Raw genomic sequence first — 24,935 nt, forward strand, 5'->3', positions numbered from 1 at the left:
TCACGGCGCCGTCCCCTGTGCCGCTAGCTGCTGATGCTCCGGGTCACGGCGCCGTCCCCTGTGCCGCTAGCTGCTGATGCTCCAGGCACTGCTTCAGCCGGTCCTCCGTCAGTGTCAGCCGCTGCTCCAGCACGGAGACCGTCTGCAAGACAGCAGGCACGGGCTCACCGCTTGCCCGGGGCCTCCGCCAGTCCCGCTCCACACCGCGCTGCCCCAGGGCCGGCCGTGGCTCCCCCCCCAGTCCCGCTCCGCACCCTCCCTGCCCCAGGGCCGGCCGTGGCTCCCCACCCAGTCCCGCTCCACACCCTCCCTGCCCCAGGGCCGGCCGTGGTTCTACCCCAGTCCCGCTCCACACCCTCCCTGCCCCAGGGCCGGCCGTGGCTCCCCCAGTCCCGCTCCGCACCCGCCCTGCCCCAGGGCCGGCCGTGGCTCCCCCAGTCCCGCTCCGCACCCTCCCTGCCCCAGGGCCGGCCGTGGCTCCCCCAGGGCCCTGGCCGCCCTCCCCGGTGTTGCTGGAACAGCCTCCTGCCTTCATGCACACCCTTCCTGGCACTGGGGGGCTGTCCTCTGACATCTGTGGGCAGGGGCAAGACAGTGAGAGGAGGTGGCAGGTCCCACAGCCTGTGGTCATTCCCGAGACAACCGAGGTCAGGAGGAATCCCTGGTCCTGGTGGACCGCCACCATCAACCACCTTCATTCCAAAGGCTCGAACACCACACCCACGGCGAAGGCCCCCACGGGCCCTGCCCACGCCTCGGGCCCTCACCTCCACACTGGCAGAGGCTTCCCAGGCTGGGAGGACCACTGCAGGAATGTGCCATCAGGGCACGGCCCCGACTCTCACCTCCGAGCCCACTTGCCCCTCAGTGAGGGGAAGGGCATGCTGAGCTCGCAGCCATCCTGGGAACTGAGGTGACTCCGCGTGGGGCCCAGCTTGTTAGCGTGCCCGTGCTGGCCACTGTGACAATGCCTGTCATCACAGTGGCTTCCGAAGGCTGTGCCCTTGCTCCCTGGCCCTCCACACACCCAGCATGACAGCTAGCCTGCCAGATGCCCCAGCTGCTGGGCTACACGGCCTTTGTGCGCCGGGCGTCCTGCCGACATGGCCCAGCCAAGGCCACTAGAGCAGCCCGTGTGCCAGCCTGGCCGTGGACGGGGTGTCAGCAGAGGGGCAGTGGTGTCTGGGTGCCTGTGTGCTCCCCAGGGAGAGCTGGCCAACAGCCCTGAGGCCTCTCCCAAGGGCCTGCCCCGCCGTCACGCCACCGCAGCCCTCGCTCGACCTGACCCGGGCGGGCCACAGCGGCCACGCTCACCGTGGGCGCCTCGCCGAGGGCTGGTGGAGGGCCTATGCATGCCAGGCCCACACCAAGCAGAGTCCACCGTGGACGGGCATCAGAAACGGGTCAGATAAGAAACAAAACCTTCCATTAATTTTCCCCATTTGTTGGGCTTTTCCAAGAGGTCTCACCACCTTCCCTGAGGCTCTGGGCCTCGGTCCAGTGGAAGGAAAACTTCCTTTCACACGTGATGCAACACTGGCTCTCCGGCGGGAGTTCCCGGAGGCCGCTAGCCGTTCTCGCAGCAGCCCGACGATGAGCCGCTGGGGAGTCGGCTTCTCCTGGGGGCTGGCCCTCGGGGCTGGCCGGCTGCACGGCCTGAGCAGCTGGTGCCCCTGGAGCAGGGACTTCACCGGGAGGCAGAGCTGAGCCGAGCCCGGCACCACCCCAGCCAGCCGAGGGTCTGCGGCTCGTCCAGCGGGGTGAACAGCCCCCGGCCCAGGGCAGCGTTCCTGGAGTTCCCACTGCTGCTGAGAGCTCGCGCCAAGCCGAGCGCCAAGACCGTTCCTCATCCGGACTTTTCCGACGGCCCCAACGCCAGGCCGCAGGGGGGAGCCAGCCTGCTCTTCCTTCCCTGCCCCCCCCTTCACAGGGACCCTCCTTCCAAATGTGGAGGCACGGGGTGCTGGGCCCTGTCGGTACCAGGGTGCCACGCATTTCACGAGGCCTCGTTCAGGTCACGGGGCCCACACGTCAGCTCAGCAGGAATATGGTCCTCGTGTCGATACGAAACTTCTTTGAACAGAAAAGCGGGGCTACTTCCCATCACGCCCTGTCGAGGGGCCGGCCCTTTCTGTGGGAGCTTCAGGTGCTGCACAGCATGTCGTAGGCAAACAGGTTTGGAAAAGCCCACCAGCCCCCCTGCAGCTCCTCTCCTGCGCCCCCTCTTCTCCCCTTCCCGCCAGGCTTCTGCAGGTCTGTCACCTCCGTTTGGTCTTCACCCTCCCACCCTCCTCTGCCCCCAGCCTACTTTGCCAAGACGCTGGGTGCAGCCACCACCAGGGACTCAGCCCACAGGCGCCCGAGCCGGAAGGACAGCGGGGAGGGGGGAGTACGGGTTTCTGCATCTAACGCTGCGCTCCGCTCCATCACGGGTCTCTGTAGTCCCACTTGGGTCCTAAGCCTTCACGCAAGACACGCTCCCCCAGGACCGCGAACCCCGGAGATGCTGGCTCTGAGTCTGCCCGCCTTCCCTCACCAGGGAGGGTGACCCAGGGGTGGGCAGGCTCAGGCCACCACCTGCCACGTGATCCCCGGCTGCTGTGGCCACGGGCGGAGGAGGAGCCTCTGGGAGAGAATGCGGCTGCCGGGAGGGCTGCGTCCCACCCTGTCGTGTGGCCTTGTGCGCAGTGTGGCCGTGTGCGCAGTGTGACCTTGTGTGCAGTGTGGGCCTGTGCGCAGTGTGACCTTGTGCGCAGTGTGGGCCTGTGCGCAGTGTGGCCTGTGCGCAGTGTGGCCCTGTGCGCAGTGTGGGCCTGTGCGCAGTGTGACCTTGTGCGCAGTGTGGGCCTGTGCGCAGTGTGGGCCCTGTGCGCAGTGTGGCCCTGTGAGCAGTGTGGGCCTGTGCGCAGTGTGGCCGTGTGCGCAGTGTGGCCGTGTGCGCAGTGTGGGCCTGTGCACAGTGTGGCCTGTGCGCAGTGTGGCCCTGTGCGCAGTGTGGCCGTGTGCGCAGTGTGGGCCGTGTGCGCAGTGTGGCCCGTGTGCGCAGTGTGGGCCTGTGCGCAGTGTGACCGTGTGCGCAGTGTGGGCCTGTGTGCAGTGTGGCCTGTGCGCAGTGTGGGCCTGTGCGCAGTGTGACCGTGTGTGCAGTGTGGGCCGTGTGCGCAGTGTGGCCCGTGTGCGCAGTGTGGGCCTGTGTGCAGTGTGACCGTGTGCGCAGTGTGGGCCTGTGTGCAGTGTGGCCTGTGCGCAGTGTGGGCCTGTGCGCAGTGTGACCGTGTGCGCAGTGTGGCCCGTGTGCGCAGTGTGGCCGTGTGCGCAGTGTGGGCCGTGTGCGCAGTGTGGCCCTGTGCGCAGTGTGGGCCTGTGCGCAGTGTGGCCGTGTGCGCAGTGTGGGCCTGTGTGCAGTGTGACCGTGTGTGCAGTGTGGGCCTTGTGCGCAGTGTGGCATTGTGCGCAGTGTGGGCCTGTGCACAGTGTGGGCGTGTGCACTGTGTGGCCGTGTGCGCAGTGTGGCCGTGTGTGCAGTGTGACCGTGTGCGCAGTGTGGCCTTGTGCGCAGTGTGACCTGCACTGCTCGGGCCGCAGGCACAGCCACAGCCCACACCAGGCGTCGGGCGCACAGCAGGCCTCGGGCTGCTGCCCAGGGCCACGCAGGCAGCTCGAGGCTCACCTGCCACGTGCCCGGGGCGGCCCGGAGAGCACTGCAGACACCCCTGCGCCTTCCTGTTCTCGGGCAGACGAGCACGGCCTTCCCGCAGCCCCACAGCACACACCTCTCACCTTTCTCGGTCCAAAGAAACGGGCCAGAGGTGTTAGCCTCCCGGGAAGGCCCCAGGAGGTGCAGGCTGGGTCTACTGGCAGGTGCCTGACACGGGCCAAGGGAATGGAGGGCAGCTGACAAATCCAGGGTCTTAGCTGCTGGGCAGACCTGTCTGGGTAGGTGACCAGGAAAGAAGGCTCATCTCCTGACTCCATTTCGGGTCCAAACTCATCCAGAGACTGACCCCTCCTACCTGTTGACCTTGGCCCCTGTGCCACCCACACAGCTCACCTACGTCCCCTCCGTAACTGAGTGTGGAGCCCGGACTCGAGACCAGTGGAGGCCCAGGCCGGGCTCTGGGGGTCATCCTGACGGTTTCTGACTCTCGGTCCAGGGACTACTCACGACGTGGCGCGCACGCCTCAGCACCCCAGGTGGAGCCTCCCCCCTTACAGCGAGGAAAGCGAGGCACAGGGACAGAAGCTTGCCTGGTTACACCACCCGTGCACGACAGACGTGGGCCTGAGACCCGGAGGCCTGACTTCAGTGGGAACCAGGTGCCTCAGCCTCGTCCCCACGGACACGTGTCAGGACAGGCCTGGCGACTCCCTTTCCCTCACTCACTCTGGCCGTGCTGAGGTCTCCTGGCCATGTGACCCCAGGGGCCAGCATGGGCTGGGCCTGCACAGGCTCCAGACAGCACGGGCTGAGTACGAGGCCCTTGTGTGAGGGTCAGGCGGAGGGTGGCTGGCAAAGCCAGGGGCCTGGAGGTGGGGGGAGGAAGCCCTGGAGGTAAGCGGAGGGCCCAGGCAGGGGCCAGAATGATGTCAGTGACCTGCTGAGACCCACTACGGAGCAGCCTGGCCCCTCGAGGGGCAGTGAGGAGAGGCTGCCCGACCCAGGGGCCCCACGGGAGCAGGAGAGCTGGGAGGAGGCACTGGGGACCAAACCAAGACCACGAGCCAGGGGTGTCCACCCGAGCCCTCCCGAGAAACCCTCCCGGGAGAGGCTGCAAGGGCGTCTTACTCAACCCCGTGCTCCTGCTTAGGGGAGACACTGTCACCTCCTCCCACGGCGGCAGCAGGCGAGGGGCTGCTCGCACTCACTCCAGGTGTGCAAGACGTCTCACTGACACCCTGAAGGGCCTCCGGGTGCGGCATAAAAATAACCGTGTATTTTTAGCCCCCGAAGAACTGCAGTGATGCCCAAAGTAGCTGCCCCAAATGCCAGTCCTCAGTGACACGTCGGCATCTGGGGCCCCAACTCCAAGTCGGGGAGCACACCACGCAGGGGACTCCGCAGACCCCTCTCCGAGCCTCGCTGCCTCAGGGCCTTTTCTCTATGGGCACGGAGTTCTCAGGGCTCTGCCCAAGGCTGGCTCTGGGACCTGGAACAGGGGAGCCCCGCTCCCACACTGTCCCCCACGCCCACCAAGGGCCCAAGCTGGCCAGTCTGGGTGCCCCGTGTGGGCCAGAGCCTGGGTGAGTGTATCTCCAGTGGCCTCTAAGTGACCAAGGCTGAGCCTCCACAGCGATGTGTGTGGCAGGGGCTCACGCATCTATGGTGCTGGGAGGCCCGGTGCTGTGAGGGGGTCAGGCAGCGTGGCTTCTCCTCTGGCTCCACGGGGGTCCAGGGCACAGCTCGCAAGGCAGAGGCAGTCAGGTGCTCCCTGAGAGAGGGCACCCCGCTTGGAAGGGGGTGACAAGTCGGAGCGAGGGGAGTCCTCAGAGAGTGCAAGGCCCCTTGGTCCGCATGTCCTGTCCCTGTCCAGTGGCGCCGTGGCACTCTCTGGGCCTGGCCACCCTTTCCTTTGTCCCCACTTTCTCCTTGGCCACCTAGTTCCCAGCCCCCCCCCCCCCCGGCCGACCCTGCTTCCTGAAGCCGCCCCCCCCCCCCCCCCCCCCCCGGCGCAGCTTCCTCTGGGGTGTGTCCTGATCTCCTCCCCGCTCTCTCCCCAGCTCCCACTTCTGCTCCCTTCTCAGGCCTCTTGCTCACCCCCTTTTCACTGTGTTTGGGGAGCAGGATGCGGATCTGGCCCACGGGGACTGAGCTCCTAGGGAAAGTCTGGGCCCGTCGCGGCTCATCTGCTCGGGGTGACCCCGGCTGGCAGACCTGGGAAGGAGAGCTCCCCCTGACAGGGCTGGGAGGCCCCTGTTCACACGTCTCATTAATATTCCTCTAAGACTTTACAATAAACTCATGGCATCAAATTTGTTTCTACTGCTGGTAAATTTAAAAAATACTTTTAAAATAAAATTCAAATCGTAAGTTAAAAAAAAAAAAAAAAGACAACACGAGATGGGTCAAGGAAAATGCATTCCGGTATCAGCTATAGCAGTGCAAAGGCCCTGAGGCAGAGAAGAATATGGCGCACTCCTAGAAGGCCAGCAGCCCAGAGAGGGTGCTTGGAGTGGGTCAACAGGGGCGAGAGCACGGTGACCTCAGGGAGGGTGGAAGAGGGCTGCAGGGCTCTTAGCAGAAAGGGACAGGAACGGGGAGGCCTCGGCTCGCTGCACTGCCTCAGCACACTCACAGGTCTGAGCAGGCAGAGCCAGGGAGGGTGGTGGCCAGTCCCAGAGCACTGCTCCCGAGCGAGCTTGGGAGAAGAGGCCTGGCCTGGAACTGACCGTGGCTGCCTGGCCCGCGTCACAGTGAAGGGAAGGGAGTGAACGGGCACTTCGAGACCAAGGGCATCCAGGCCCGGTCCCTTCCAGCTGCTGCTCCTCCGCCCACAGCCACCGCCGCGGCCTTTGCTGAAGGCTCCCTGCAGGCGCCCACGAGCCGATGTGGGGAGCCTGGAGCCACAGCTTCGAGAGCCTGCGGGGCATGGACACCACGAGCCCTCCTGATGCCACCCCCTCCCCACGTCTCTCAGGTGCCCGCCACGTGCAGCAAACAAGAAACTAGCTCCTCTGGGCTTCCGGGCTCGACGTGGCCACAGGACCAGTCCTGTCTGGGCTGGCTTTGGGCCAAGCTGCTCTGCCAAGACTGACAGCAAATACCATTTTGGAGGAGGGAGAAAGAACGGGATAACCAGCCAGCCACTCTCTGCACTTCCCAGATCTCTGGCCAACTCCTACAGATGCTTCCTCAGTGCAGGCCTCCCTCAGCGCCCACCTCGCGCCCCACCCACCCAGCTCAGGACTTCTCTGTGTCCACACCCTGGTCTGCGCAGGCCCTCTGGATCAGCACCGGTTCTCTGGACGAATTCCCTCCTGGGCCTCCTTGGAACACGGGAGGCAGCTGGCACAGAGGTGGACAGGGTGGCTGGGCCAGAGGAAGACAGGGTGGAGGCACAGGCCTCCATCCAGCCACGCGCACCCCTCTGCCTAGGCTGAGGGCACAGCGGCAGGGGAGCGAACCTGTCCTGGGCGGCAGCCTAGCAGGAAGCCAGGACACTGGCTGTCAGCATCCAAAGGGGCAAGACGGGGACAGGACAGGGGTCTGAAACGTTCAGGGTGCTGCTGCCCAAGCAGGAGGCTGCAGGGCCATGGGAGGCAGACGCGGGTCAGGAGAGAAGTGTGCTGGGCAGCGGCCGGGAGAGGGCAGGGGACGAGTTCAGCAGCGCTGGCGAGGTTGCAGAAAGCCAGTATCACGGTCACACCCGTGTCCGAGACCCTGGCTGTGTGTCACGCTGGCCGAGCAGTCCTGTTGGGGTGCTGCCTGAGGAGTCTCTTCCCCAGATTCGGGCAGGCCACCCTGCCCCAGGCGCTTCCTTCTTGGTCCCATCCTTAGACCTCACCTTCCTGGTGACTCCCAGAGGCCAGCCTCCACGCTGCTCCTGTCGTTGTCCCTGTGCGGTCCCACAGCGTGGCGGTGCGCGCCCATGTGGCGTCCAGGCCTGTGCCCTACCCGAAGCCCCCTCCAGTCCTCCAGCCTGCGCTCAGGGTCCACCGTGTCTCCTGTGCTGCCCGAGGGCTCCTCCGGCCTGGGCCCCACCAGAAGCCCCCTCCAGTCCTCTGGCCCGCCCTCGGGGTCCACCGTGTCTCCTGTGCTGCCCGAGGGCTCCTCCGGCCTGGGCCCCACCAGAAGCCCCCTCCAGTCCTCCGGCCCGCCCTCGGGGTCCACCGTGTCTCCAGCAGATCACGGTGCAGCACAGGTGTGGGTCCTTGGAAAATGCTGTCCGAGTGTCTCCTAGTCCCCACCTCTAGCTCGGATGGTAGGACCACAGGTTCCGGCTGTACAGCCTGGACTTGACCGTGGACCTGCCGAGTGCACTCGGGCAAGCTGTCCCCTAGGGCTTCAGACGGCTGGGCTGCACGGCGCCCGCGCACGGCACTGCCACCCCACACCAGCAGCAGCATCTACGTGCACTTGCTCTGTGCCAGGATGGGCACGGGGTGCACATGGGCAGTACGGCTCCCCCAGCTCTTGCCCTCACAAGGGCCATTGCTGAGCTGAGCTCTTGGGGGAGGCCGGGGCACTGATGGGGCTCGCAGAGGCTCCCAACAAGCCGGCCTGCGGTCAGGCCTGGAAGGGTTTGAGCCATGGGGGCATGTGGTGGTCTGGCCGCTCCTCCGGTGATAGAAAGTTCCTTTTAATCACTTCCAGCCTTGTGGTTGATCTGTGCTCCCCCAGGCAGAAGCCCCAGAGGGGCGTGGGTGCCCAGCCCCCGGGGCACGAGGAGAGAGCACAGTCACCCAGCCGCATCACTGGGGCACTTGTGCCAGGCCACGGGAACATCCTGGGCTGGCCACTGGCTCAGCTCCCGTCTCGCCTGTGCCACACAGGCTGTAGAACTTTCCTTTGGTTTCATGGCAAAAATGGGAAAATGTGGAATTAATCTCCCCTGTAGCACGGTTTTGACTTCACTTAGATTCTAAAGATCTAAAACAGATGCAATAAAAGGGGCTTTTGGCTGTGGGGTCTCGTGAGCTATCAAAACAAAATGGGGCTCCGGGGCCCAGCGCCTGCGCGGCTCCTGCCTGCTCCAGCTGTGTGTGTGTGTGTGTGTGTGTGTGTGTGTGCACGCGCGCAGGGACAACCCACTGCCAAGTGTCACGGGTGACTGGGGCCACAGGAGCCAGCCCGGCCCTTCCCGCACCAAGGCTCCGCCTCTCAGCCCGGCTGTGTCCAGACCAATGGTCTCCAGCACAGGGGCAAAGGCCAGCCCCGGAGCAGGTTCTGACTTCGCTTAGATTCTAAAGATCTAAAACAGACGCACTGTCTGACACTGAATGCCAGCAGCACAGGGACAGGGTCTGGTCTCTTCTTGCTCACTCCTGGCCGCCTACGTCCAGGCACAGATCCTTGAACATGACAGGTGCACGCTGAGTGCTGAGTGGACAGATGCCCTGAGCACTGGGCACAGCAGGCCCGGCACCAGCTGGCCCAGGCCCCTGAAGACAGCCCTCGTCTGGGTGGTGAGGGATACTCCCTAGCGTGGGTCTTGGTGCTAGGCAGGGAGACAAAGGTGGGCCGGCCAGAGGGGCGCGGCCTGGGGAGGGAGGAAACCCCGGGCTCAGCAAGAAGTGGGGCTGCACCCAGTGGGGTGGGAGTCCAGGAAGCAGCCCTGTTCCTCCCCTTCCCACCCAGGACTGACGTGACGAAGACTAAACGCTCCGAGGCCTGGACTCCGGGGGAGGATGGAGACCCCTCGCGCTGACGCCGAGCGAGCTTGCCCAGGCTCACACACGGCTGGCGCACCGCGGAGTCTCTGCAGCACTGCCTCCCGCCTCTCCGGGCTCTGCCACCGGCCTTTCAGCCGCCCCTTACCCCACAGGGCTGCAAACAGTGCAAAACACGCTCTGTGCCTTGAGCCCACGGGTCGCTCGTGTTTCTGTTTGGCATTATCGCAGGGACACAGGGTTTCTCTGTCATTTCTGCACCCCACCAGCCTCTCCTGAGGACCAGCTCCTCGGAAGTGCAGGAGACAATCTGCTGCTGGATTAGCACGGGACTGAGAAACCTCGGCTAACGTGCCTCCTCGCGGCCTTGCAGCACTCCTTTCACACACGGCTAACGTGCCTCCTCGTGGCCTTGCAGCACTCCTTTCACACACACGGCTAACGTGCCTCCTCGCGGCCTTGCAGCACTCCTTTCACACACGGCTAACGTGCCTCCTCGCGGCCTTGCAGCACTCCTTTCACACACGGCTAACGTGCCTCCTCGTGGCCTTGCAGCACTCCTTTCACACACACGGCTAACGTGCCTCCTCGCGGCCTTGCAGCACTCCTTTCACACACGGCTAACGTGCCTCCTCGTGGCCTTGCAGCACTCCTTTCACACACGGCTAACGTGCCTCCTCGTGGCCTTGCAGCACTCCTTTCACACACACGGCTAACGTGCCTCCTCGCGGCCTTGCAGCACTCCTTTCACACACGGCTAACGTGCCTCCTCGCGGCCTTGCAGCACTCCTTTCACACACACGGCTAACGTGCCTCCTCGCGGCCTTGCAGCACTCCTTTCACACACGGCTAACGTGCCTCCTCGCGGCCTTGCAGCACTCCTTTCACACACGGCTAACGTGCCTCCTCGCGGCCTTGCAGCACTCCTTTCACACACACGGCTAACGTGCCTCCTCGCGGCCTTGCAGCACTCCTTTCACACACGGCTAACGTGCCTCCTCGCGGCCTTGCAGCACTCCTTTCACACACGGCTAACGTGCCTCCTCGCGGCCTTGCAGCACTCCTTTCACACACGGCTAACGTGCCTCCTCGTGGCCTTGCAGCACTCCTTTCACACACGGCTAACGTGCCTCCTCGCGGCCTTGCAGCACTCCTTTTATACACACAGCTTTTCCATATTACCCCCGAGGGACAAGCTATAAAAATGGTTTACTCCCCACCACCCAGAAAACCGGATGTTCCTGGGACCCGCGGGGCGCTGCCCGCACTAGGAGGAGGACCTGAGCGCACAGCCCGCCGACACTGGCCTGCGTTCAAGCCCATCTCTTTGCCAGCCATGGGCAGGCCACCAGGGAAGCCACATGCCCGACAGGGACAGGTCCCAAGGTGCAGGACGCTAGTCACTGCTCGGCCGCAGGCTCTGCTGTACTCTGACTCCAAGGTGAGTCCAAACAGGGCTGAGCCTGGGGTAGGGACCGTGGGCCTGGCCTTCTGCAGCCCATTTCTGCAGAGGCTGACTTGTCGGACAACCTCACGAAGGGTTAATTTACCAGGACCTGATGAAACAGCCGTACTGAGCCAGAGCCTGGGAGCTCTGGGGGGCCTGAGCCTCGGCACAGCAGACAAGCCCGCCCGGGCGCCCCTGCCCCGGCGAGCACCCGATCTGACCCGTGGGGGAAACCTGGCTTTCCCGTGGCTAGTTTTCTGGACGCACCAGCTGGGCCCAGACCACTCTCTCAAATGCCATGTCCTGCTGAGGGCGAAGCTTCAGTCTGCCTTTTCTCCTCCATCCAGCCATGGCCATGTGGGCACAGTCCCCGCCTGGACAGTCCCTCTACTGAGGGGGCGGGAGGTGGCAGGCCCGGCTGTAGCTGTCACCGCTCCCCTCTAGCAGGGCTTCCCTGGGAGGGCCACGGGGCCACGGGGCCGGCTGTGCGTGGTCCGTCTCGGAGCCATCAGGCCTGTTTGGGGCTGCCTGTCACAACCACAATACTCACAGAGGCCCCTTCTCGTGGCCTGGCCTTGACCCTTCCTTGGAGGGCACTTGGCTCCCCAGAAGAGCAAGAGCAAGCCTCCTGGAGTCCCCTCTTCCCTCCTCCCAGAGTGAGCCCCTGCTCCCCCACCAGCTCCAGGCCAGCTGGGCCTCACAGGAGGAATCGCACACGACCGTGACCATTCCCAGGCCCCGGAGGTAACCGCAGCCATCCTGAGCCCATCTGGCGGACCGGGGCCTCCAATCCGCAGCCCCTCTGGGAGGGGTGCTTCGGTCACAAGGGCAGTGATGGGAGGGGAATCGGAGCTGCCACCCAGACCCGTGTGGCGCAAACATGAGCTGGCCCATCAGGGTGCTGCCCGCAGCAGCCCTGTCTGGTCCTGGGACCTGCAGCCTCCCCGGTGCCTGTGGGCAACAGCCAGGAAGGCAACAGGACCAGCCCCCCCGCGACCTGCACTCAGACCCCAAGTGTCTCTTCAGCACAGACAGCGCATGTCTGAGTCCCTTGCCCCCCGGAAGCAGCCTCTCAACAGAGTGAAAACAAATCTCTTGTCTCCAAACCCAAGGGCAGAAGCTCAGGCTGTCCTGCACTCGCCTGGCCCAAGGGCAGCCCTGACCGGCCATGAAGAGAGGACGGCCCGCCCAGTGCGGACTACGCAGGCCGGGTGGCTACACGAGCTGATGTGGGGGGCACTCGGGAAACCAGTGACCACCGGCCTGTGGCACTGCCGACTCGGCCTCGGCGGGCTGCACACCCTGTATCGGGGCCAGTGCGCCGGGCAACTCACTCTGCGCCTTCCAGCAGGTTCGGTCTGGGCACACCTGGGGGGGCTGTCCCCAGGGAAAGGGCATCACTGCTTCAAAATCTGGAGTCTGTTTCCGCAAACAATAGCAGGTCTGCCCAGGAAAGGGACACGAAGAGCACCCGAGGGGGTCAGGCAGCTCAGCCCCCCAGGGTGGGCCCAGCGGCCCTGCTTCGCCACCAGGCTGGGACTAGACGGCTCACCTGAGTAGCCCAGCAAATAGGGAACGGCCAGGGCTGGGAGGGGGGGGCAGTGCAGGGGTCAGGGTGTCTGGAAGCAAATGGGCCATCCTCTCCAACTCCCCAAAGCAAACTGGTGAAACTCACTCAGGTGGGCAGTTACACACACCTGGACATGTGACAGACGCAACGCTGGAGCCCAACTGGTGCCCCCCCGCCTGCTCCCATTCTGAGCTCCAGGTCCCAAGCCCAGTGGCCCCCGGCGAGTCACAGGAACCTGAATGTGATGTCACAGCAATGCGGTGGCCAGCTTGAACCACGGGGGCCATAAAAACAGCTGGAGCCGGAATTCCATGGTCGGCCTTTTAAAAAGCAGCAAGACGTAAAGCTGGAGTCAGAAAGAGCTGCGTGCGCTTCCGCCCACCGCTCGCCCGCCCCAGCTGCTCGCCAGCCAGGTCCTCCCGTGGCCCCAGGGCTCCACACCCCGCCCCTCGGCCTCCAGGAAGACCCAGGGCTCCGCAGCTCCCAGACACCACGGGGACCTCTCACTCAGGAGGCGGCGGGAGCCAGCTGGGGAGGGAGCCCACTCAGGGACCGAGCTGTGGAAACGGCCTCGCCCTGCTCATTGCTACTTTTCCGGCTTCGGCGAAAGGGACACTACATCACTGGCGACACCCCCACAAGAACACGAGGGGAAATGTCAGGGCCTCCGTCTGGGCACCTACTGAACGCGCATCGCCAGGCGGACAGGCCTGGGCCCAGCGGGTCCACTCTGGCTTCTGTGTGTGGACCCAGGGGCGGGGCCTGGCCGCGGGTGGATGAGAGGAAAGTCATGGGACGAAGGTCCCCCCGAAATGCTGCCCTCTACTGCCCATCCTATGGGACAGACAGGGGACTCCTCTCCTCTGCAGAGGAGGACACCGAACTGCCCAGGCCCAGAGACGGGAAGAGGCCGAGCTGGGCCAGGGCAGCAGAGGCTTCGGACTCCTGGTCGGGCTTTTCTCTGGACCCCGAAGCCTCGGGGTCGGGCCAGCTTCCTCAGGGAGAAGAGCGGGGGTAGGCCGCAGGCCAGGGACCAGGGTACACAGGACAGGGGCGTGTCCTCCCAGAGGGGAGGGGTTGGGCTCGCAGGCTCACAAGAGGAAGAGCGCCACGGGGCACACAGCACCTCCCAGCTCCTGAGAAGTCCCACGCGGGGTTTGAGGAAAAAAGCGTCTCCCCAAGAAAACCTGGACTCCATCCCTAGGGAAGCTCTCTCCCTCTCCGCTGTCCCACCAGACCCTCTCCGCTGCCCCTCCGGACCCCCTCCCCTCTGCCCCTCCGGACCCCCCCTCCTCTGCCCCCCGGACCCCCCCTCCCCTGCCCCTCCAGACCCCCCCTCCTCTGCCCCTCCGGACCCCCCCTCCTCTGCCCCTCCGGACCCCTCCCCTCTGCCCCTCCGGACCCCCCCTCCCCTGCCCCTCCGGACCCCCCCTCCCCTGCCCCTCCGGACCCTCTCCTCTACCCCTCCGGACCCCCTCTCCTCTGCCCCTCCGGACCCTCTCCTCTGCCCCCACCAGACTATGGTCTCGCTGGCTGCTCAAAGCATTCCTGGGCCTCGAGTCCAGAGGTCAGAGGCCTGTGCAATGGCCACCACGGGCCTCCTGGCCCTCCAGCCCTCGGACAACATGGACTTACGGCTGTGCTTCGCCAAACAGCCAGGAGCCCAGAACATTCAGGTAGCCGGTGGGCTCGATTGTCCCCACTTTACAGGGAAGGAAACTGAGGCTCTGGGGAGCAACATCACCCGCCCAAGGTCACCTAGGTGATGAACAGTAGATTTGGTCTTCAGATCCAGGAGGGCAGGTGTGCCCAGGCCCTCTCCAGAGGGGGCTCCCTGCGCTCCCCACCGCTGCTCGGGACACGCAAGGTGGAGCCGACCTGCTCAGAGCAGGGCTGTGCTGGGATCAGGGCCCTGAGGAGCTCAGGGGGACGCAGTCAGCCCCAAACAGAGCCTCCCAGGAGTGCGGAGGGGTCAGGGCGAGGGCCTGACCTGCTGGCTGTGACGCAGGGCACTGAGCAAAAGCTTCGGACTCCCTTCGGGAAGGTGACCTTTGCTCTGCAGACTCCCTTCTCGATGGACCCCCCGGGGTGGACGGAGTGTCGGGTGGGTCTGTGAAGGGCTGATGCTGTGAGGTGAACAAAGGCCACCGAGGTACCCGGACCCAGCCACAGGCCAAGGCCACGGGAGCACACTGACTCCGTGACGCCAGATTCTCGCAAAGCTACCACCGTACCCCTAATTGCTAACACCACAAACCTTCCATGCGTACCCCAAAAACAGTGACAGGAAATATTTTTAGTGTTTTCCTCTTCTGGATCCAAGGAAGCTATTTTTAACCACTTTCTCAGACTTAATTTTCAACTTTACCCTCCAGAGTTCTCAGGACGCACCATCCTGTCCTCTCCTTGGCCAGGCGACTAGAGTCGGCACCTGCCCCCTCAGCACGCCTGCCGCAGCCCGCCCCGCCCTGAAGCCAGACCTCTCTCTCCGTGCCGTCGGCGGGTCCGAGTGTGCAGTCCTGGCTGGGATGCTGGGACATGCTGTGGCCCATATGACACGAGGGGGACTTTTCTCACCTGCCCCTGGCCCAGAGGCAGGGAAGGAGGCCGTGTCCCTGCGTGTTTGTCACAGACTCTGGGTCCTTGCATCCCTCCCGCACCCTCACATGACCCATGAGCCGGACCCAGAGGGGGTGCCTACACCCACAGCCAAGTAGGGAAGGACCGAAGACCTTTCGTCTAGCCTCACCCGCTCCCCGTGACCCACCCACCCACGAGAACCACACTGGGCTTGGCTCGGGCCCGGAGGCACCCAGGTCCGCCCCGGCTGCACCCTTGGCCAGCACTGCTCCCCCAGGATGAGGTCCCCGCCAGCACGGCCCGGCGCTAGCTTCCACCTCATCAGGGCCTTTTACTTACTGCAGCTGCTGCCCCACGTGCCCACGACAAGCTGCCAGGCCCACGCGTGCTCCACAGGGGGCCCGTGTCTGCCCTGCCAGTGAGGGTGGTCAGGCGGCTGATCCCCACGTGCCCGCTATGAGCTGCCAGGCCCACGCGTGCTCCACAGGGCGACCTGTGTCTGCCCTGCCAGTGAGGGTGGTCAGGCGGCTGATCCCCACGTGCCCACGACAAGCTGCCAGGCCCACGCGTGCTCCACAGGGGGCCCGTGTCTGCCCTGCCAGTGAGGGTGGTCAGGCGGCTGATCCCCACGTGCCCGCTATGAGCTGCTGCCCCACGCGTGCTCCACAGGGGGCCCGTGTCTGCCCTGCCAGTGAGGGTGGTCAGGCGGCTGATCCCCACGTGCCCGCTATGAGCTGCTGCCCCACGCGTGCTCCACAGGGGGCCCGTAAGGGTGATCAGGCGGCTGATCCCTACGGCCAGTCAGGCCAACACTTCCCACAGACTCACCTCCTTCATTGTTCACGAGTACGGGAGGCAGAGCCCACGACCACGGCTCCTCACAGACAGACATACCCGGTCATTCCAAGGATAGGGAACAGTGCCCACTCAAACCCAGAGCCCGGGCTCCCGGAGGCCCTGACTCACACCTCCAGAGTGACCACCCAGAAGAGCGGGGTGAACGGAGTGTTCTCTCCAAGCTCTGCTGTGGCCCGGGCTCAGGCAGCTCCGAGAGCAGGGTCCCAGGGCAGCCACTGCCATCTCACTCACTTGGACTGGAAGATGGGTCCATTATCATTACGTTTTTGAAAAATCCAGCACCCGCTGGCCAACTTCAAATGGTCCGGCACCAGCCGAGGGGACGACGGTGCCGCCGCGGCCTACCTGCGTGAGGACGTCCAGCTGGCCCACGATGTGCTCCAGCGTGCTGGTCAGCGTCTGCGGCATGCTGGCAGGCTCCTGCAGGGGGCTCTGCACCGACTCCTGGCTCCTGCCTCGGCCCGGGGGGACGGGGAAGTCCACTTCTGGCTAAAGGCAGCGGAAGAAAGGGAGCCCTCAGTCCTGAGTGAGCGCTCACGGAAACTGCGCGAGGAAGAGCCCCTGCGAAGGGCTGACAGGAAAACCAGCAGCACATGTGAGAAAATGAGCTCCGAATGTTGGGAAACGGCTACAGCCAGGACCCCGCATCGGGACGCTCTCTCTTCTAGGCCGTCCCTTCTGAGCAGAGGCCACCAGTGAGGGGCTGGACGGCTGGGAGGGACCCGCAGGTGGACCGGGCGCACTCAGCAGCTGTTGGAGGCCCTGGCCTGCTTCTGATGGGGCTCGGGGTTTCTGGCGAAGATCCTTCAGCCCCCGAATGCAGAAGCCACCCCCCCTCCGAGGACAAGTGATCTCATAGGGGGACTCTTCCCAGTCCAACGTGTGTGCCCCAAGTCAGGCACCACTCTGCACACACAGAGGCTTCTCCTGACCTGGGAAGCACCGGGTTCCTACGGACATGGCCAGCAGACGCCCCAGTTTGGTCTGGGAACCTGCAACCCCTCCGAGGACTTGTGCCCTGTGGGAGAGCCGTGCTCCATGAGGCTCACACTCGTGGCTGGGCCCAGAGACCCACCAAGGCAGCCACACTGGGCTCGGGGTTTATGTTTTTTAAATTTTTTTTCTTTATTGATGTTTAGACAGAGAGGAAGGGAGAGAAAGAGAGAGATAGAAACATCAATGAGAAAGAACATCAACTGGCCGCCTCCTGCACGCCCCCCACTGGGAACCTGGGCATGTGCCCTGACGGGAAATCGAACCAGCAGCCTCTGGGTGCATGGGTTGACGCTCAACCACTGAGCTACATCAGCCAGTCTGGGCTCAGTGTTTTAAACCACAACCTCGCTAAGGGGCATCCAAATGCTACCATGTCACAGCCAGCATCCCCAGTCCTCCAGGGCTCTCGGCCTGCCACCTTCGGAAGCAAACTCAAGCAAGGCACCAGCTCCCCCTGCCTCCTCCGGAAGCTCCACCCCTCCGCGGCCCTCCGCGGCCCTCCGCGGCCCTCCGCGCCAGGAAGGCTCGCGCCCACCCCTCTTTGCCCTTGCTCTGAGCAGCCCGTGCTCCATCGCTGCCTCCCCATGCTCCTGATCAGAAGTCCTCTGAGCTCCTGCAACCTGGGCTGTTCCTCCAGCCACCGCATCTCAGGGCCAGGACACTGGAGCAGCATGAAGCAATGCCGGCCGCCCACCCACGCTTGTGTCCCTCTTCCTGTGTCCTGCTTGCTCATCACTCCTCAGTGCTCTCAACCCAGGCCAGCCCTGGGCCCAGGCACCACAGTGGAGGCGGCCTGCATGTTGTCCTTTATCAGGAATGCACGCCAGCCTCGTGGATCATGAACTCTCGAGTGCACATTCATTTAACTTGGAAAACTGCAGACCCTGGTGCTCACGAGAGTAAATGTGCACAGCGAGAGGGGAGTTCTTCACAGCAGGGTGTCAGCGCCCACCCATGGCCACCCTGAGAGCTGGCCCACAGGGCTGGCGCTCCCTCCTGCGGAACCGTGCACTCCAGAGCTGGTGCCAGCGCCCGTCCGAAGGAAGCGCACCAGAGGCCCTGAGCCAGGCGGCCCCCAGGAGAAGCAGGGTGCAGGGGAGGGCAGCGCCTCGGCCAGCATCCGAGCCCCACCGCTCACCCTGTGAACGGGCGAGGACTCGCCTGCCCCCACAGGGCTGGGCGTGAGTGCTGGTCTGAACCCCCGCAAGCCTTCCTCAGACAGTCAGTCCTGTGCCCCTACGCCAAAGGACCCCAACTCCAGACACCGAGTCCCCGTGGCTCCTCAGGAAAGGCCACCCAAGGAAGAGTGGGAGCGGGCAGCAGGAGATGGAGATCCTGAGTGTTTCTGCAGAATGGCCTGGGAACCAATGTGTCCCGCTGGGGAGGGGCCTGTGGGAAGCACCCTGTTTCCCATCTACTCCAGCTTTCACCACAAAGAAACTGAGGCTCAGACAAGAAGCTACTGTGGGGAGGTACCAGCCTCAAGCCTCACTCCCAAATCCAGGGGCCTGCCGCTGGGCTGCCCTCTGGCCACTTGGTCCCCGTCTTCCCTTCTCTGCTTCCTGCCCACTCCCATCAGCAAACACCACAGCACTGGACGCACGGCCGGTCCAGCTGGAAAGATGGCCCTGGCCCTGGCTAACGTCACCTGTGTGCCCGCGATTTAAACTGGACTTTCAGCCTCTCAATGGCCCTTTACAGCAGGCTTTACCAACCTTATTTTTCAGGTGGGGAAGCAGGCTCAGGGAGAGTCAGTAACTTGCCCTAAGTCACCCAGGAAGTGACAGAGATGGGATCCGAACCCAAAATACAGGCGGATCCTGGCCCCTGGGCAGGTTCTGACAGGTCACATCACACAGGCCCAGCTGCTCTTACATCCAGCCCTGGGCCGACACTTTCTGCCATCCCCCCACCCCAGCTGCTCTGCAATGCCCGGCTGGCGCGGAGAACAGAGTAGGCCCTCGCAAACACTCCCGCACTGCGAAGAGCCAAGCCCACCACAGTAGTGAATGTTACTATTTATATATTATTAAGCCTGACTTTTTAAAAGTGCAGTCACAACGGAAATGCCCCTGGGCACCCAATCTGCCATCGCATGACACTGCTCTTGACACTACCCATCACTGCCGCCCTGCACTCAGGGTGCAGATCACCTCTTCACGGGCATCGCCAGTGAGCTCAGCCCAAGGCTGGGGCCGAGGGGAGGCCGCGAGTCCCGTGGTCTGGGGTCAGCTCCCAATGCAGCGCCAGCCTCCAGGCTTGCAGGTCCCAGAGCCGGTCTCCTCGGCCGCCAGCAGGTGCCCCCGGGCAGGCTGGGGCCGAGGGGAGGCCGCGAGTCCCGTGGTCTGGGGTCAGTCCTCAATGCAGCGCCAGCCTCCAGGCTTGCAGGTCCCGAAGCCGGTCTCCTCGGCCGCCGGCAGGTGCCCCCGGGCAGGAGTCCCCAAGCAGGGGCTGCCCAGTCTATGGACATCCGGCCTCAGCCACCAGGGGTCCATACACCTGGCCGGCAGCCAGGAGCGACTGGAGTTTTCCCACAAAGATGTCATGAGCTCACCTGACAGAAAGCCCCCTCTCTGTGGGTGGTGGCCAGTTATTAACATCTGCTCAAGGCAGAAATTACTTTTCCTTTTCATCTCTAACACTCCGCCTTGCCCCTGCCCGGCTGGCTCCGGGAACAAACTCTGTAACAGACACAACCATCCAGAACCTGGTCCACGGCTTGAGTCTGGGACAGAGAGAAGACAGGGAGGAGACCCGGGCCCAAGGTCTGGGCTAGCTCTCTGGTACCACCTCCTTGCAGACACCCAGGCGGGGAACGCATCTGGCCACTGCCCACTTAAAACACCAATGCATGTCACTGTTTCCAAAGCAGGGTCGAGTGCAAACAGGAAGGTGTGGACACGTGGACACACACACACACACCACGATGACATCTTTGCAACGGGATCTTTCATCAGGCTGTTCACTGCAGTCTGCCGAGCGTGGGTGTAGGTTCGTGGCCACAGACCTGTCACACCTCGGGCCCTTGGCTTTGGCGACCTGCCCTCGTGGAACGGTACGGGGTCCCTGTCCACTGCCCGTTTGCTCGGCCGGGCCCCGCGAGGACAGCAGGGCGCAGGCAGAGCTCGCGCGGGCTCACGCTCATCGCGAGTGTCCAGCGGGGACAGGCACGGCTGTTCCTCAGCCCAGCTCAGAACACTGGCACTGTGTTCCCCACGTTTGTGGGCTAGATATATGACGGCCTTGTTTGCCCTGTCATTTAGGGTTCCGGCCTGGAGTCCACCAAGAGGGGAAACTTCGGGTTCTAAACATAGCCCTGAGCCCACGAGGAATTCTTGTTTCTTCAAACCTACTTGCCCGGCAACCTTGCCAATGTGCGTCCAAGGCAGCCGAGCGCGGGCTGCGGTCACTGCCGCGGCGCGTGAACGTGTGAGTGCAGGTGCCCCGTCGTGGGCAAGGCCTCTGTCCGAGCCGCCCGCTGACCACCACCTGTGTCCGGGGGCCGCCCTGCTCCGTGCAGCTCCTCACACATGGCCCAGGGCCACTCCCCCCCGCGCACCGAGTGCCTTCGGGTTGCCTGCCCCCACCCTGAGGCAGAGCACCCACCCTCCCGCTGAGGCCGAGGCCGAGGCCGCCATGGGAGGGCTTCTCATGAAGCCCAGGTGTTGACTGTGGGTTTAAAAAAATTAAACTGCTCTGAATGAATTTTAGACGTAAATTCGTAAAGAATTCCCATCGATTCTTCTCCCAGGTGCCCGCACACTGACATCGTGCCCACCACCAGGACCGGGGCGCAGGAAATCAGCGCCAGGACCGCACATCAGCCGGCTCCGGACCCTCTGGGCGCCCACCAGGTTTCCTGCTCACGTCCCTGGACCCTGCTGGTCCAGAATCCGACCCAGAGCTCGCGCTGCCTGTGGGCCCTTCTCCCGGTCGCTGCCATCTGTGCCAGCTCCTCTTCTCTCGTCTTTTGTCACCCTGACACTTTTGGAGAGAACTTATCAGTTATATGGTCCAGGGTCCCTCAGTCTGATGTTTTCTCAAGACTGGACTGTGGTTATGCATTTTCTCAGAGGAACACCACGCAGGCCACGCGTGTGACATTGCGGGGCTCACGTGAACAGGCCCGGCGACTAGCAGCGCTGACCTTGGTCAGTGACCTTGACCTCTCTGCCAGGTTTCCGCAGTGCTAAGTTACAACCTCCCGTGCAGCTCATGTCGGGCTGTGGCCTTGGAAGGGACGTGCTGCTGTCGTCACAAACTCCAGCGTCTGCCCAGCTGCAGCTGCCCCGCAGATGAGCGGCATCTCAGGAAGAGCGGAGAGCGACATCTCTGGAAGACGCCGAAGCGCTCGGTGACAGAGAGGAACAGTAGCGGTCTATTTATAGATCCACTGGAAGACAGCTCACTGTAACCACCGGAGCTGAGTTTTTTGAGCCTCGGGAACAAAGGCTGGCTATTTTAAACTCTCCTCCACTTAGTTCAATGGAGAGTGTTGGAGGCACTGACTGCACCCGGGCATCACTCCCAAGCTTGGCAATTCATATTTTGTGCATCTCAGGACACGAGCAAAGCCTGCCAAGACAGATAACCAGCTGGCTCTACCTCCCTTGCAGAGGTGGCAGGCCTCAGACGAGCCAAAGTCCTCACCCCCAGGGCACCCCGGGGCCTTGCAGCCTCCCTGGCCTAGAAATAAAGCTGCAGGCAGCTGCGTGAACCCGGGCGACATGCCCTCCCGCCGCCCCTCCCTGCAGGCTGCGAAGAGAAGCAGAGCCCAGCGGATGCCACCCGGACAGCTGGCAGTGGCCGAACCACCTGCGGGACACAGGGCATCCTGGGGCTCACAGTCACCACTATCCCTGAGGGCCCTGGCTGGTGTGCTCAGCGGTTAGAGTGTCAGCCCAAGGACCAAAGAGTCACAGGTTCAATTCTGGTCAAAGGCACGAACCTGGGTTAGTTTGTCCCCAGCCCTGGTCTGGGTAGTGCAGGCGGCAACCAATCAATGTTTTTCCCTCCTTCCCTCCCACTCTATCTGACGATAAAGAGAAAAATATACTCGGGTGAGGATTAAAAAACAAAAACAACAAAAAACAACTATCCCTGAGGACAGAGGAGGGTGCGGCCCAAGCTCCTCCAGCTCTAAGCCGAGACTGCGCAATCTCTGACCAGGGCGCTTTTCTCAGGTCTCCCACGCCCCGTTGAACAGAAAGCGCCGAACGACATCCTTGACCCGGCGTGGGAATGTGACTGGACTGGGCACCTGGACTAAGGACTTATTACTTATTACTTTTCTCAAGGTCTCCCACGCCCCGCGGAACAGAGAGCGCCGAACGACATTCTTGACCCGGCGTGGAAATGTGACTGGACTAGGCACCTGGACTAAGGACTTATTACTTTTGCTGGACGTGATGAAAGCACTACAGTTATGTAAGCAAGAGACACCTTTACTTAGGGTGAGAATATATCTGGGGTCGAATAAGAGTCCTCCAACTCTCCTGAGACGGGAGATGAGCACACAGGGTGGCGAAGGTAATGGGTAACGGCTGCGCCAGGTAACGGGGGCGGGGCTCGGCACACTGCTCTCTGCTTCCTGCCGGCTCACACAGCTCCACCACAGAAACGTTTTCTGTTTTGTTTTAATAATAATAATAAAAAAGCTCCTAGGAAATGGGAATGAGCTGCGGAGCCAAGGCAGGCGCGTGGGACCCCAAGAGGACGCAGAGACACAGGGCCACCCCCGCGTCCCAGCCTTCCCAGCGCAGAAGGGGTCTGTCGAACCCATGAGTGTGGGGAGCAGCCCTGGGCACTGCCCGGGAAAGCCCGATGGCACCGAGAGCATCCACTGGACCTGCAGCAATGTCCACACCTTCATTTTAAGATAATCTCCATGGAAACCATCTGTTCTGATTTTTTCCATGGTAACCAAAGAGAACACAAACACAAGTATTACCCAACACCTCACACCACATGGCAAGGCTGCCGTCCAACCTGGGAAATACGAGCTGCTAAGGGCTTTCTCCTCTGAAGCTTCTGGTCCAGACACGCAGATTCTACCACCCTCCGCTGCCCAGTCACTGCCCAGCCCACCCCCGCCACCTGCCCCAAATGGACACACCAGGCCAGAAAGTGGTTTCCCTCATTTAGCCTGCGACCATAAAAAATGCCCCAAGGGAAGAGCCAGAGCCTGCCTCCAGCCTCCATGCTCCACCCACACTTCCCAAAGGCATGTGTCCCCTGAACTGACGTCCTGAGCATTGTGCTCCAGACACATGCTGGGCACCACCGGAGACCATGACCCCAGCTTCTCAGGGACACAAGTGAGGCCTGTGAATAACTGACTTCAGGAGACAGGGCTGCCACAGTGAGCAGAGTGCCTGGGTGGGTGGAGTGGGGAGAATTCACAACCTGCTGGCCGTCCTGGGAAGACTGCATGGAGGAGGTGCCATCTGGAAGGGATGAGTGTAGCTCTGTTAGGGAACAGGGAGTATGGCCCAAAAAATCAGTCAGACTTAAGCAAGTGGGTCTATTCCCACCTGTGGGTGATCCCTTCTATCTTCGGGATTCAGGGCTGAAAGGCAGCATGGAGCAGGAAGCGGGGACGGAGAGGCAGGCTCAGACCCCACGGCCTCGGCCCGCGCCCACCCTCCCCGCGTCACACCCTGTGGCCTCTGCTGGCTCGCCTGGAGCGAGGCTTTGCCAGCGTGGCCTGACCGGGCTGTCATCACTGTCACTCAATGGCAGCGTCACAGCAGGGGCCCGGGCTGGAACCAAAGGTGCTCCGAGGCAAGTAGCCTGGCCCGGCCTGGGACTTGGGTTCATTCCTTTACGTGCGACTACGGAATCTCCGCTGGCCTTACACCAGCTTTTGGATGCCAGAGGAAAAAAAAACCCAAACAGCCCTGGCCGGTTTGGCTCGGTGGTTAGTGCATCGGCCTGCGGTCCAGAGAGACCTGGGTTCGGTTCCCGCTAAGGGCATGTACCTCGGTTGCGGTTTGTCCCCGGCCCTGGTTGGGTCGTGTGGGTGGCAACCACTCGATGTGTCCCTTTCACGTCGATGTTTCTCTCTCTCTCTCTTTCTCTCTCTTCCTCTCTCTCCCTCCCACTCTATGTGAACAAAAAATGAAAAGATGTCCTCGGGTGAGGATAAAAAAAAAAGAAAGCCCCCAAACAGTTCGAGGCTCTCAGAGGCGTGTGTGCAAGCCCAGGTCTAGGCACCAGGTGTCACAGTACAGAGCTGGCACCCGGCCTCACCAGGGCTCCAGAGCCAGGTGTGTCCATCTTATGCCTGCCCTGGGTTTCTGTGACCACGTCTCCTGCTGGTCTGTCATTAACTAGGCCTTCCTTCCTGAGAACCAGGCCACTGTCCTCTGCACAGCGACCTGTTGGCCTACAGAGTGGATGGGAACTTTCCAGTGGCAGGAAACTCCCACCAGCCCCTCGAAGGGGCCGTTCAGAAGAGGGAGTTTGCCCCTGCCCCATCCCCCAGCCCCCCCCCTGTCCCCACTGCTGTCCTTGCTCTGCAAGGCTTGCTCCTGCCCCCACTTCCTGCAGGCGCTGCCCCAAAGGCTCTGCAGAGAGGACCGAGAGGACCATCCCCCGGGGTCTGGATGCTGGCTGTGCACCCAGGCCACCCTGCGCTCAGCTGCCAGGCGCTGTCACCTGCCAGCTTCCCTGAAGGCCCACAGGCTCTGCAGGAGGGAAGCTGACCGAGGTGCCACATCTGCCGGGCAAAGGGCAGGAGGCAGGCGGCCTGTGGATCCAAGAACAGGTGGCTGGACAGACGCAGCAGCACTAGGGGACAGGACACAGCAAGACGGGGTGACAGGCCCAGCAGAGGCCCATGGAGGGCTGCACTGGGTCCCTCTCACTGACCCTCAGCTGGAAGCAGAACCACACCTCTGCCCGCCTAGCTGTTAGCAGAGCCCGGAAGGCGCTTCTGGGTTTAGAGACCCCACAGAGCAGGATGGGTTTCTTCTAGCACTGCACTGAGATTAGAACTCAGGACACGCCATTTTTCCTCTTCTGGAAAGGGGCCGACTGCAGCTCTCCAGGGCCTCTCCTAAGCTGTAGCCCACAAGCCGCAGACACACCTACGAGGGACAGACTGTTGTCAACGGGCCAGTGACTCACAAAGTGGGTCCCTGAATCAGCAGCAGC

General features: G+C 63.1%; 1 protein-coding gene across 1 annotated transcript in view; it reads right to left on the reverse strand.

The window, feature by feature from the left end:
• The window catches only part of POC1A (POC1 centriolar protein A), a 60,221-nt gene continuing 35,286 nt past the window's right edge, over positions 1-24,935 (reverse strand). Inside the window, exons 10-11 of the mRNA XM_036266538.1 lie at positions 16,128-16,271; positions 1-142 (exon numbers count right to left, since the gene is read on the reverse strand). Of these exons, the coding sequence (XP_036122431.1) occupies positions 44-142; positions 16,128-16,271 (243 nt within the window). The 3' untranslated portion in view covers positions 1-43. The remainder of the gene's footprint in view (positions 143-16,127; positions 16,272-24,935) is intronic.

This window comes from Molossus molossus, unplaced genomic scaffold (genome assembly GCF_014108415.1).
Source record: "Molossus molossus isolate mMolMol1 unplaced genomic scaffold, mMolMol1.p scaffold_m16_p_18, whole genome shotgun sequence".
NCBI lineage: Eukaryota > Metazoa > Chordata > Mammalia > Chiroptera > Molossidae > Molossus > Molossus molossus.